Raw genomic sequence first — 14,474 nt, 5'->3', positions numbered from 1 at the left:
GGAGCGTCAGAAACAGCGGCAGTTTCCCCGGTAACGGCTGTACACAAAGCAGCAGTGCTTATAAACGCTGCTTTTTCAGAAAACATAAAGATTAAATGAAAATAACATCGAAACTTTTCTTCAAAGATATATAAAATAATTATATTCATATATATATATATATATATATATATATATATATATATACAGTGGGGAGAACAAAAATTTGATACACTGCCGATTTTGCAGGTTTTCCCACTTACAAATCATGTAGAAGTCTGTAATTTTTATCATAGGTACTCCTCCATACAGACCTTCTCCAGATCCTTCAGGTTTCGGGGCTGTTGCTGGGCAATACGGACTTTCAGCTCCCTCCAAAGATTTTCTATTGGGTTCAGGTCTGGAGACTGGCTAGGCCACTCCAGGACCTTGAGATGCTTTTTTTTTTTTTTTATTTAACCTTTATTTATCCAGGTAAACTGTTTGAGAACCACTTCTCATTTACAAACATGACCTGGCCAAGAGGCTACAGGAATAAATAGGGACATACTGTACAACTATACATAGTCAAACACATGACACACATAGAACAAGCAATTGAATTAAAAAAGGTAGACAACAAAGAAAAGAGAAAAAGAAAAAGAATAAAGTGCTTAAATATGTGTGTATAAATATGGTTCATAATTGTCAGCAGGAACAAGAGTCAACTATGTAATTTTGGAGGTTTTGCTTAAAGGTGGAGATTGGGATCAGAGATGTAAGTTTCAGGGTATTTTGTAGTATGTTCCAGTCGTGTACTGCTGCAAAGCGGAAGGCATTACGTCCAAATATAGTAGAAGTAGGGGGGGTACTAAATTTAATCAAATCACTTGATCTTGTGTGATAGGCGTTATGAGCAGCATGAAGAAGAGATGACAAATAGAGAGGTGTCTTGCCTAGGATTGTCTTGTATATGAAGAGAAACCAATGATGGAGCCGCCGGGTATGAAGGGAGGGCCAGCCCACCAGTTTATACAGGTCACAGTGATGAGTGTGAAAGGGTGCATTAGTGGCAAAACGGATGGCTGAATGATAGAGTGTGTCAAGTTTTTTTAGGGCTGTGTTTGGTGCCATTCTGTAGATAATATCGCCATAGTCCAAAATTGGCAGTACTGTCATCTTAACGAGGGTGCATTTGGTAGCATGAGTAAAGGAAGCTTTATTGCGGAAAAGAAAGGCTAGTCTAGCTTTGACTTTTGTTTGAAGGTTATTGATGTGTGTAATGAATGACAGGGATGAATCCAACCAGATACCTAGTGTGGCGAGCAGGACGAGGTCGAGGGCCGTGGGAGGACGGCACGAGGCCGGTGGCGCGATTGCAAATGAGCGACACCTGCGCGACGCACCGGTCTCGCATCTCTCACGGAGGAGCGGAAGCATAAAGGAGGAGCGACGACAGTGAAGAGCGAGAGAGGACAGGCCTGATTTTATTTGATGTTGTGTTTTGTTTTTCTGTTTGGTGTTGCCAGCAGTCGTCCGTGAGGGGCTGCTGGCTTTTACTTTCATTTTGTATTTGTTTTATTTTGATTAAAAATGTTTGAATGTTCGCCGGTTCCCGCCTCCTTCTTCCCGTAACAACAAACCTCGTTACACCTAGATATTTATATTTTTTGACATACTCCAGAGCCATACCGTTCATGCAGGTGATTGTAAGTGGAGTCTCGATGACTGGTTTTTGGCTAAAAATGATACATTTTGTCTTACTGGTGTTAATACGGAGGTGGAGATTGTCAAAGAACTGCTCTATAGAGGTGAAACTGAGTTTAAGACTGGAAGCCGCAGAATTGGGAGAGGAACCAACTGAGTACAAAATGGTATCATCTGCATAAAGATGAATCCTGGAGGTGCCAGCAGCTCTGGCTATATCATTGATGTAGACCCAGAACCTCTGACACGCTTGGCAAAAGTTCTGCCACTAGACCATGAAAGTACAGAAGTTACAGTCGCAGATCTATGGATTTATTCACGTGAAAATACTCGGCACTAACAATATATATTATATATTGTACACATATTGTACATGTATGTCTCTGCATTGTATAGCAACCTCCTCCCCCCAATACCCCACACACCAGACTGTCCCACCCACTTTTTAAAACAAAATTATGCCACTGGTTGGAGATGAGTGTTCGGTTGGTCGAGTTTTATTCAGTTTTCCAACTGTACATTGGTTAGGAATGAAATGGCTAGAATTTATTCACACCTCTACAATTGAATCCAACGTATGAAAAGGGACCCTCTCAAACACCGGTATATTAAAAATTCATATCATAACAAAAATAAACACCAGTATTCGGTACGAACTGATATACCGCCCAGCACTATTAGCCGCTATAGGGAAATAATTAGAAGAATATATCAAAGTGCAGTAAACTGTAAAACTGTTTGTGCCACAAAACTGTTTATAATTGAGAAAATACATTAAAAATGACAAGAAATACCAGTTTGCAATATCAAGCAGCATAATAAGCCGTTTTGTACAGCTAAAAATAATTGGAAGCGAATGACACCGAAGCCAGGCACATTATAATTACAAACCTGAAAAATAAGGTGACTATAGTAGCAAGACAAAAAATGTTTTTTAAATCTGTGCTACCTTACTAGAGAAACAAGAGGAAAACATTTTTTTTGCCTTCCCTTTTCCCAAATAGATAAGAAAACTTCAATGCACTTTACATGCTGCAGTCCAAGGCCTCTCCCACCAGTCTGCAATGGATATGCTTGACCAGAGTATAAAGCGCCTTGCTTTAGTAGGAAATACCTCTTAGCAAACTTACAATCATAATTGTCAACTTGTATCAAGTATGGGTGTCTGCAGGTTGGAGAAATGGGCGTGACGAAGGTTGCGGCGTGGAGAAAGGTCTTTATCATTGGTTGCAAAAGCTGTCTGTCATGGGTGTGGGGTAGGATTAGGGGTTAGTTTCTGTTGTAGCAGTTCACCTTTCGGCGCGCCCGTCGCCCATTACTCCGACCTACAGATATCCTTGTCTCACTTGTATTGTTCCTGGGTGCGAGAGTTCAAAGAGTAAACATTTAGAGGGAGTGATTTATTGTCGGTTTCCAGTTAAGGATCCAGTGAAGGCTGCAAAGAATCGTAAATATGTAGAGAATGCCAAATGGAGGTGGAAAAACTGAAAGAAACTACCGTTCTGTCATTTCTTGCCAACCCCCAAAGCAAAACGCTGTCGCATACAGGTTAAAAACTGTTGCCATTTTTACCTTAATGCTGTTTAAAGAGTAGATAAAATACGATACAGTGATAAACCTATTTGGTATTTGGTGATGTATAGCGGGGACATTACATTATATCATTATATCCTGGGTTTTTTACTTTGTGTGGGAGGAAGTGTAGGCTGCCTGATGACGTCAGAATTTGAATTGGACAAATTTACGATTGCGCCCACAAATGCATACAATAAGATCAGCCGCAAAAATAGCCCTGTCAAAGCCTTTTCAGCACTATGTTTTTTCACTGTGTGTCTTTAGTAAACCCTGATGGTAGTTTTTTAATGCCAAAAGAGGGTTTACTCAAATCCCACCTCAGTAGCAGCAAGTGTTTTGCAATAGAGGGTAATGCGCATGATGGGAAAGAGCTGTGTGATTGTCTGTACAAGTAGATTCAACAAGAAATCTGAGCCATCTTTTTACAGAAAAGAGAAGCAAATGGATCACTGCAATTCATAGAAACAACTGGAATCCTATGGAAGTAAAATAATGTCATCATTTTTCAATCATTTTCAATCAGTGCAATTCAACAGGCTTTCTGTTTCAAAAACATTTGACATTATTTTACTTCCATAGAATCCAGATTGAACTCGTCTGCCTGACGGTAACAGCTGATGTGTATCCAGAAAACTTTATAAGTTTCTACAAACAGCCCAAATATCCTTTTATGTCCTCTTCACTTAAAATTTCCCAACAAATCTAGTCTTGAAGTAAGACCAAGTGTCAAGTTAAATTTAATTATGTGTTGCCTAGCAGATAAAGCGTTCACAGGCTTAGTTTTATGTATTTCCCCGATGTCGAAATCAGGTACTTTTCAAGAGACCTGATTCCTGGCTACATGTCAGTGTCCATTGACCACTGGTTCTTTGGTAAGTTGTGAGGATCATTGTCACTTCCCTTAATTTATGCAGATAATCATTTGTTTTACTCCCGTTTTCACAGTTGCCCCTATTAAAATGTTGCAGGATATTTTGCCACTCAATCTGGCTGAGGGAGCGTGTCCCAACGGAAAAATTATGTCAGTGCATACACTTTATACAACATGAACATAAGTGCATATACCTAACAATTTGTGGTTGTTTTTTGATGTAAGTACATAGTAGTTAAAGACACTTAACATGAACGGTTAAAGATAGGGTTTGCCACACAATAGAATTCCTGTACACACCTCGACACACACCTGTTCACAACCAATCATCCAAACAAATGCAGTACATGCAAGTCTTCCCAGAAACATTTCTGTAATTGCCAGTTGATCTATTTTGAAAAGAGGCAATTCATTCACTGCAGCCACGTGATTTGACTTAGAGGAAAGATGAATATCTTCCCTGTTCTTGAGATCTTGTTTATCTTCATTTTATGTCATCACTGTATGAATTCCAGGACTGTTATGGGAATCGTCTAGAGAATTTGCTCTCCCTCTTTGCTCTGACAAGTGTAGGTGATGCCAGGCTGATAATTCTATTTTTGTTTTGTCTATTATATGATGTCTTACTCTCTTCTCCAAAAAAGAGCGTTGAATTGCTTTCCTGAATCAAGCTTCTGCTTAATAAAACGGTTAAACATTCACAGCCATTGGTTTTAACTTTCAATTGAGATTAATTGATTTAAAACAGTGAGGAATGTTTGTGACTCAGAGAAAAAGAAAAGTCATGGTTGAGCTGGAATAATGAGTAGCCTTCCAAGTCAAGAGAGAGTGAATCAATAAAGGAATCAGTTTGGATCAGACAGGTTTCCAGCTTTCCACATAAAAGGGAAATCAGGAAAAGAAACGATTTGTGTATGTGACTAGCAGAACCTGAAACACTTCTGGTATCGGGTATACCTAAATCTGTTCTTAAGATGCGATTGGACAAAGAACATGAACCTAAACAGATTATTATTGTGCTAATGTCTAAGAGTCTGTCTGATTGGCATATAAAGCAACATCACTTTTTTTATGTGAAATGGATCATGCCATGATAATAAAACTGGTGAGGGATGAATTCATTTAAAAAAAAATGTATTCAATGTGTGGCTGTCTCCACAAATGGTTGAACAGAAAACACTACAGAAATGGTAGAAAAAAAAGTGTATCAATTTTGCAATCAGAATTTATGTCAGTACAAAAGTAACATTTTATTTCATATAATCAATTCTTTATTGAAATAAAGCAGTTTATACACATATATATGTACTTTAATATGTATTTTTTGGTCATTTGGCACCTTTTGATCCAGACTATGTCATTCCAGCCATTCAGTTTGGAAGTGGTGATATCAGTCAGCACGTGCACTTTTTTTTTTTGTGCAACGTGCATCAGAAAGTCTGTCAACGTGAGTGTGGGCACTTTATCTGGGGCAGTAAATCCCTTATCTTAAACTAGACCATTAACTGCATTTCAGATGTTAAAGGCTGAAAAAAATGTGTCACAGATCTGATCTTCTGGCTCCCTGTGTTTCCCATTTCAGTACAAGTGTCAAAGTGCTCGAAGAAACTCAAGTGGAAACGACAATGATTGTGAGGTGAGACTTTGTGTGTGTGACTGTCTGCATGTCTCTTCTTGAGTGTCACTGTTTTATTGGGTTTCCACAGTCATGAAAAACATGACTTATTATTCACAGCCAAAAAACACTCATTCACTCATATTTATATTTTAAGAAATGCCTAAAATAGTAAGGTTGCATGTTTTCTTCAAATTCAATGGTTAAACTCTCTTGTAAGCATTTTGTCTAGACTTCAAAATCATAAGACAGACTAGTTTTAGTATACATTTGTTTCATTGCCCATATGGCTGATTGCAACATAGGCATATAAAGTTAAAGAATTTCCATATTCCTTATGCACTGTCATAACCAGTTTTTTGAAGAAAATATTTCATTCTTCATCCACCACAGAAATATATATAGTCAACAATAGCTACGTTTACATGGAGACCTTTTGTTTCAATCAGATTGAATTCATTCTGATTGATGAATCCAAACGTAGTGTTTACGTGAACGCTACATAATGTGATTTATTTCTCTAGTTATGCTCAGCTTTTTATAATATTTCATCAGCTACAAATCTGCTTTTTTGTCAGTGCAGTCAGTAAAGTTTATTGGAAATTCATTGGAAACCTTGGTTTTGTACCCCTGTCTGACTCTGTAAAAGTACAATATAACATTCACAAAGTTCATAAGGAAGGAAATATATGTGTAAAAAATGTAAAACTGACCATCTCAGTCAGAAGAAACTGAATCCATTTCATAATTCAGGATTGTTTCAGGAGTGTTTGCCGTGTTTACATACGGCAGTTTTTTCTAGCATGGCAATGTCTGTGTTGTTGCAGGAGGGAATGCGGTCTAATGAGTTCACCACAACTCTCACTGTCTTTGGCCTGAAACCAAGATCAGGTAAATCTTTGGGTCTATTTACACTTGTCACTTAATGTGTTTTTACTGATCAGATAGCTCAGTGCGTTAATGTGTCTCTGCAAAACAAATATAAATCCGATCATCAATTCCCACACTATATGCAAATTCATCAGAGTTCACGTCACTGAATGCAACAGATATGCATTGCAGTTTAATTATCATCACTGTAGTTGAGCTTTCAGGATGTGACGCATCTCAAACCACCATCTGAAGTGATCAGATTTAGATCTGTCTCGAAAGCGTTTCATACATGGTCTTTTCAGATCTGATAGCTATCCGATCGCATGCAGTTACCAGGTGTAAATAGGCCCTTTGTTTCATATTTCTCATAATTTGTCTTTTTGTTTTTAATCTTGGTAATAGTATTGGCAATGTTTGTTAGCTTTGCAAAGCATTTGCTTTTCAGCGCAAGTAAGTGATGAAAGTTGTATTAATGTGTTAGACCAAAAAAAAACAGTTTAAAAAAGTTTCTAGCAATTACACTTGAGTCAAACAAGCATCATGTCTGAAATCGTCTTTGAAGCTCTTCGCTACATTAACAGTGCTTTTCCCACAGATATCTTATTTATAGACTGCACTCAAATTTTACGATCTCTATCATTTCAAAAATTCTTGTTTAATGGGAATTTAGAGGTCAGGAACTGCACTTCTTTGGAAAGATATTATCTTGAACTGTGGTCTTGAACTTTAGTGATACCAAGGTTTGTAGTAATAGATGGTGTTTTTTTCATGACTTTGCAATTCAGTGGAAAGCACAAGGAAGGCTTGTACTTCCTGTCTCACAGAAAACAATGGCAATTGAGCAGCATACAATACAAAAACCGCTTCTTATCAGTCTCAATGCTTCCCTTTTTATCATTTGAGTCAGTAATATTTTTGAAATATTAATATCTTGTGCTCTGAGACCCACAAATAGCTGCTGTAGAAGTAGTGCTGCTATGTGAACAATCAATAAATCACCTGTTTTGATACGTTTATCATCTGCATAATACAGCATAAAGACATCAACAAAACAAATCAAAACATGCTTCTCTATATTTTTTGTTTGTGTAAATTAGGCCTCATACTATAGCAATGAGAAATAGGTTTACCAAGTGCTGTGAAAATATGGAGAAATCGAGAAGTGTGGTTGTTTAGGCCTTTTAATGGCCATGCAATGTAATTTCATCCAGTAAATAACGTTCTGGCTTGAACAAAAATACCACAAACAGCTGAAAACCATTTGAAACAGTAAAGTCTATATATGAGATCATTTATGTTTTGTTTTTTTGTTGTCAAAGATTTATTTGTTTAAACCAGGGCTGCAACAGCAAATTGCTAAAAATATGAATTATGGAGCTGTTCAACAGTAAATTTCATTACTGATTAGTCAGATGTGCATGAACATACTTGATCTTTGAAGGGCAGCCATGGGAGTCCTCTAAACTTCCCCTGTTATAAGCTAATGCTAATGAACAGACAGGAGACACTGAGTGTGACCAGGTTTACACAGTGTGCAGATTTAAAGATTCAAAGATCAGACAGGTTAGTTGTTAAAGGAAAGCTTAAATGAAGAGAAGCATGATGATAATGACTATGTGTTTACTACTCAGCCTTCTCCCGTGGAAATCGTCAAGACTTAAGCTCCACAGACCCAAGCTTTACCATGAGGAGAAAGATGGAGCACCTCAGGGAGGAGATGGAGCAGATCAGACTCCTGCGGCAGGTCAGAATTCCTCCGTAACATTCCTCTGGCATATTTGAAAAAGTTAAATAAATATAATCAAACATGATGTCAAATCAAGCTTGATTCATATCTCTAGGTAAGCCAAGTGAAACACTCAAAAACATAGGTCTGTTTTTCATTTTAGCCTAGAGGTTTATTTTGTAAAAATTCTCTTTAAATTTCTTATTAGTGTTTTTAAATCCACTTGTCATAAAATTGATTTCTTGCTTTCTTTGGACAGTCTTCTATCTGCTTTATGTTTCTACTTGTCTCTGTGGAGCTCTCATCAATAGTGTAAACTGTACTTGCTAGGTCATGATGTAAAAAAAGGACGATCTATTTCAGGTAGTAATTCATACCACGTAATTAGACAGGCTGGAACAAACGTTTCCTGTTTAATTCTGAGGAAAGGAATGAAGATGAAGTGTTGAAGCGCTGTATATATGGAGTAAAAACATTTTTTGATGTGCGCTTCACATGGGGAGCGCTATTTGAGTCACTGCCTATTTAGAGCAGTTCGGTCCCTTATTGTGTAGGGTTTACTATACTATATAGGATATATAAAGGAAATTTTAGATATATATCATTAAAACATTCTATATGTCTTTACTTTCACTTTTGCCACTGTTGCCTTTGGCTTGCTCAGTTGGGGATATTTTGGGAATATTTAATTTAATTTTATCAATCAATAAATTTCACTAGAAACAAACCTTGTATTATTTTAATTTAATACTGTGAAGCTGCTTTGATACAATCTGTATTGTGAAAAGCGCTATACAAATATACTTGACTTGACTTGACTTTTGATCCATTTAATGCATCCTTACTGAATAAAAGTATTAATTAAAAAAATATTCTTAGTGACCCCAAGCTTTTGAACAGTAGTATAATATTACACAAGTTTTTTTTTTTTTTACTTTCTATTCTATAACAAATTTACACTACTGTTTTCAACATTGATAATAAGAATAGAGCTGTCAAATCAATTTGAAAAAAAAAACTTTTATGTTAGATGTGATTAATGGCGATTAATCATTTTGACAGCACTAAATAATCAGAAATGTTTCTTGAGCATCAAATCATCATATTAGAATGATTTCTGAAGGATCATATGACACTGAAGACTGGATTAATGATGCTGAAAATACAGTTTTGATCACAGGAATAAATGACACTTTAAATTGTATTGAAATAGAAAACTGTTATTGTATTGTAAATTGTAAACATATTTCACCATATTTCTGCTCTATTTTGGAACAAATAAATGCACCCTTGGTGAGCAGAAGAGACTTCTTTTAAAAGCATTAAAGGGGGGGTGAAATGCTCATTTTCACTCAATCTCCTGTTAATCTTGAGTACCTATAGAGTAGTATTGCATCCTTCATATCTCCAAAAAGTCTTTAGTTTTATTATATTTATAAAAGAAAGATAGGCTGTACCGAGTCTTTCCGGAAAAAAACAAGCGGCTGGAGGCGGGCCGTGTGGGCGAAGCTAAAGCTGTGCTAACGCGCCGAGCTAACAACACACAGAGACAATAGAAGCAGTTTTACTCACTGCCCGGTTCCAACGCACGACCACGAACCTTTATCATTGTGACTGCTCGAGCATTAGACGATCTGCAAATCCGTCGATCTGGGCTTTGTTTATAAAACAATCATCGTCGAAATGCAGGGAACAAACAGTCTTACACAACTCCATTGATGCTCAGGAAAAACAAACTCCATCCACTGGTCCCTTAACGCTGGGTTCTTTGGGAATCTGTGCAGGGTTATCTTGCCCTGGCAACCAAAAACACACTTCTTTGGTGACATTGACTTCCCTAAAGCCGAGCAGGGCGCTTTGATGAGGTACTGCTTTCGCTCTCTTGCTCTGGTCTACGAGTGCGCGCACGCCCGCGCTCTTTCGGGAGAAGTGCCCTTAGGACCCGTATAAGGAAATTCCGCCCCAGCTGACGTCACGCAGACCCATACTCGAAAAAAACTTTCCGAAACTTGTGACAAACCGGAAGGACAATTTTTGGCACAGAAATACTCCTTCAAACTCTTTAACAGTGTAAAAAACTCAGTATGCATGAAATAGAATTTCACCCCCCCTTTAAAAAAAACTTTTGAACGGTAGTGTGTATATTCACTTTTTTTTACAGTCTATGATACACACACACACTCGCAATGAAATGCTTGCTTGTCTTTGCTAATGATTTCCGGTCATCTCCAATTTCCACCTCTTCTGCTATGTGCTGTCCTTGGTGGTGAAGAGCGAATGTGATAGCCGGAATGACTGAACAGAGCATGGAGGTTTAGCACGTGGATGATTCTTGGTTCATTCATATGATACACCTGTCTCTTATTTGGAATCAAATGAGGATGTTTTTTTTTTTTTGCAGAACCTCGAGTCTAGGTTGAAGGTTTTGTTGCCAGATGATGTGGGTGCTGCGCTGATGGATGGTGTTGTTTTATGCCATCTGGCCAATCACATTCGTCCTCGTTCCGTGGCCAGTATTCATGTGCCCTCCCCTGCGGTGGTAAGTCCCACTGAATGTTTCATTCAGACTTTCTTGGATCTCCTTTTCTGATAATAATTAATGAAATGTCAGAGTATTTCTGGGTTCAAATTAGGTTTTCTGCACCTTTGTTTAGCATTCAAAACAATGTTGTGTGGATCTGTTTAGTGCTAGATACTCTACTCTCTGAAGGTTTTTATAAAGGACATTGTCTGTGTCTGTGTGTCTTTAATAGCCAAAGCTGAGTATGGCCAAGTGTCGGCGGAATGTTGAGAATTTCTTGGATGCTTGTAAAAAGCTTGGAGTGACACAGGTATGATTGCATGATGTATCTGTTTTCATCCGATATCTGCATTTTTTTTCTTTTTTTTTTCGATATCGAATATTTAATTGATTCTACATATTTTAAAATTACAACATAATCTAGTTTTTACTTAAATGGATATTGATAGATGTGAACATGTTGAAGAAGTTGTGCATTCTTGCAAAAACATTTTAAGTTGAATGTTTATCCATATGTCATACACTATATATTCAAAGGTTTAAGGTTTTATTCAGCAAGGACACATTACATTTACCAAAAGTGAGAGTAAAGCTATTTATTTTGTAAAGGTTTCTGTTTCAAATAAATGTTGAATCTTCAAAAAAAAAAACGTATCATGGTTTCTACAATAATATTTGGCAGCACAACTGGTTTTGACATGGATAATAATAAGAAATGTTTCTTGAGCAGCAAATAATTAAATTTAAGTTATGAGTTATGACTCCTGAAAATTTAGCTTTGACAGTACAGGTACAAATTTCATTTTAAAATTGCAATAATTATATTTCACAGTATTGCTGTATTTACTGTGTTTTTGATCAATAAATGCAGCCTTTCAAAAAATTCTTACCAGCCCTAAACTTTTGCACAGTAGTGTACATAAGGGTTAATGCCCTTCGAGATGTCCATTGTCAGGTATTAATGGACGACGGCGAGGCGTGCAGGTCGGACGGTTGCCTCCGCCGAAGTCCATTAATACCAGACAATGGACACCCCGAAGGGCATTAACCCGCTTATACCATGGTCACTTGCCAAATAACACATTTTTTTAAAACATTAGTTTATATTTTAATTAGTTTTACAATCGAAATCTAAAGTTTTTACAAACAATAACTTGGTTTCCCTGGTTACGCCTGACGATTTATTTATCACTTTTTAATGGACACCCTGCAGCCAATCAGAATCGAGTATTCACCCAGACCATGGTATAAAATGTTGTATTATATAAAAATGTTGTATTTTTGTTTTACTGTGTCATCATTTATAACAAGGTAGGCCATTTATCTTATTGATATTATTTATCTATATTTATGCTTACATTTGCTTGTGTGTTCATGAACAGGACAAGTTGTGTTTGCCACATCACATCCTGGAGGAGCGAGGTCTGGTGAAAGTTGGTGTCACTGTACAGGCATTGCTGGATCTTCCATCATCAAAGCCCAACCAACTTTCAACCATGTAGCATCGCTGGATCATGGGATGTCCACTTAGCATCCCTATACCCTGCCTTACCACCTCATCCTCACTCCTCACTCTCAGTGCTGATCTTTGACCTATTATGTGGAGGTCATGACCCTTCACCCTAAATCAACTGTGGTGAACAGGCCGGCTTCCCCCTACCTCTTATAAGCCTCTATGGAGGGGACTAGACAGTTTAAAGCTCCAATATTGTGCCCTATTGGAGGGAAATTGTACTTTAAAGCCACACATTTCATTCTGAGGGGAAATATCTGTTCCTAGTCCACGACTGGCTATGCCGTCTTAATGCTGGACACCTCAGTCTCCTTTCTTTTGTATCTCCTTCTCATCTCTCTCGTGTTTGCTCTTCTCTTGGACCGGTGAGCCCAACAATGGGCGAGGACAGGAGAAAAGTATGCAGATTTCTGGCTGATTCTGGACCAGAGGGAAGGTGTTATTTCAATGCCACTCCAGCCCTCTCCTGTATGAAGTCACTAAGAGCTGTCAGTCATCTAGTTACATTCTGTCTGTTGTTTCCTGTCTGTCTGAGGAAATAAGTAAGGGAGAGACATGTATTGATGTGCATGTAATCACAATCAGACCAACAATGAGGGCACCTGGAAAGGACCGACAAAGATGCTGCCATAAAAAAGCGATCATGGCTGTCATAATTGTTAATTTACTGCAGTCAGGTGCATTAGAAAGTATAAATTTATTTCCGCATGCCTGGACTGTTTTGTTTGAAACGTGAAGACACTGTCCATGTACATACAAGACAAAGGCTTGTTTGTTCTTTTACATACTTCCAAAAATATTTCTTAATTATGACTGGTTTTCCCACAGGTTTTATTTATTGCTTCAGTTCTCGTGAACAGCCTGCGTGAGGAATTCACAACAGAATTCCTGAATGTTTTGCACGTGCCAGTGTAATTGCATTGTGCACTAGAATTTGTATTGTTTGTTGTGCAGGTATGAATAATTTCAGCACTAAAAATAAGCCAGTTTTAAATATAGCAACACCTAATTATAATCACATAGAGTAGAAACAGTCCATTTATTATTGATACACACTTGATTGTATGGATTTAAATGTACAATCAACTAAAGGCTTGATTTAAAAATAATGTCTCATAGATAAACAAATCTAAATAATCTTTGATGCCTGGAAAATGTAATCAAGTTGTAAAGCATTTGATGTGCTGCAGTTCGTCCGTCAACTGAAGCGGTTTAGAAATTTTAGTATGTACAAATAATTTGTATTTGTTTTATCGAGGAATTTATTTATTTACCTTTATGTACTTTTGTATGTTTTATTTATTTCTTTGAGTTCTGTTTACTTCTTTATCAACCTCTGAAACATTAACTATTGCCCAAAAATCTGCAATAACATTCAAAACGTCTTGAGGAAATTGGAGGTTTTGGAGGTCACCATCTTGAAAGGTTTTAGCACTTTAAGTTTCCATTTCTGCATTTACATGTACACCAGAAAGCCATTTATTGTGAGAAAGCTAATTAGGATCAGATGAGAAAGAAACGTTCACATTTACATGCCTAGTTTCATCACGTTACTTACGCATCAGTCATTTTTATGTTACTTGAATTGTGCTGGGTTTTTTTGTGCACTCATCCAAAAAATAATAATAATAATAATAATGAGTTTACATGACTGCATAATCCACATTCTCATTACGTTTATATGAAAGTAAGAAAATGGCCGCTAATACAGAGCATGTAAACCCCAACCTTCATGTCTTAGCCTGCTTTCTCGTAGTAAACGGATTTATGGTGGGCATTCAACATTTGCCTTTTTTTAGCCTTTTCTGCTCACTACCTGACCATTAGCCGTATCATTAGCTGTAACGCTTTACCGAACAAGAAAAAATGTAGGGCGGGACTTGACTTTGTCCATTAGGAATTGATTGGATGGTTGTAGTTGTTTTTGCTGTGATCTCTGTGATCATGTGATTGATCTCAGGTTGTCCCGCCCTCACGCCAATAAACGTCATCAGAGAAGAGATGTCGCTGCAAGGGTGGGGGGAGTGCACATGGATTTAAAAACATATACTGATGCGCACGGATAAATATTTAATAATAAATGCTTCAGTATTCCATTAAAAAAAATTTGATTTC

General features: G+C 37.4%; 1 protein-coding gene across 2 annotated transcripts in view; it reads left to right on the top strand.

Moving 5' to 3' along the window:
• lrch2 (leucine-rich repeats and calponin homology (CH) domain containing 2) overlaps positions 1-14,474 on the top strand; it is a 104,634-nt gene extending 90,160 nt beyond the window's left edge. For both annotated transcript variants that reach the window (XM_081365230.1, XM_081365229.1), the window contains 6 exons: positions 5,694-5,747; positions 6,554-6,617; positions 8,231-8,343; positions 10,727-10,864; positions 11,079-11,156; positions 12,229-14,474. In XM_081365230.1, coding sequence (XP_081221356.1) covers positions 5,694-5,747; positions 6,554-6,617; positions 8,231-8,343; positions 10,727-10,864; positions 11,079-11,156; positions 12,229-12,348 — 567 coding nt within the window. In that variant the 3' untranslated portion in view covers positions 12,349-14,474. The remainder of the gene's footprint in view (positions 1-5,693; positions 5,748-6,553; positions 6,618-8,230; positions 8,344-10,726; positions 10,865-11,078; positions 11,157-12,228) is intronic.

This window comes from Scardinius erythrophthalmus, assembly GCF_964197995.2.
Source record: "Scardinius erythrophthalmus genome assembly, chromosome: 5".
NCBI lineage: Eukaryota > Metazoa > Chordata > Actinopteri > Cypriniformes > Leuciscidae > Scardinius > Scardinius erythrophthalmus.
Note: the sequence above shows the minus strand (reverse complement) of the source record. Positions and strands in the feature narration are given on the sequence as shown.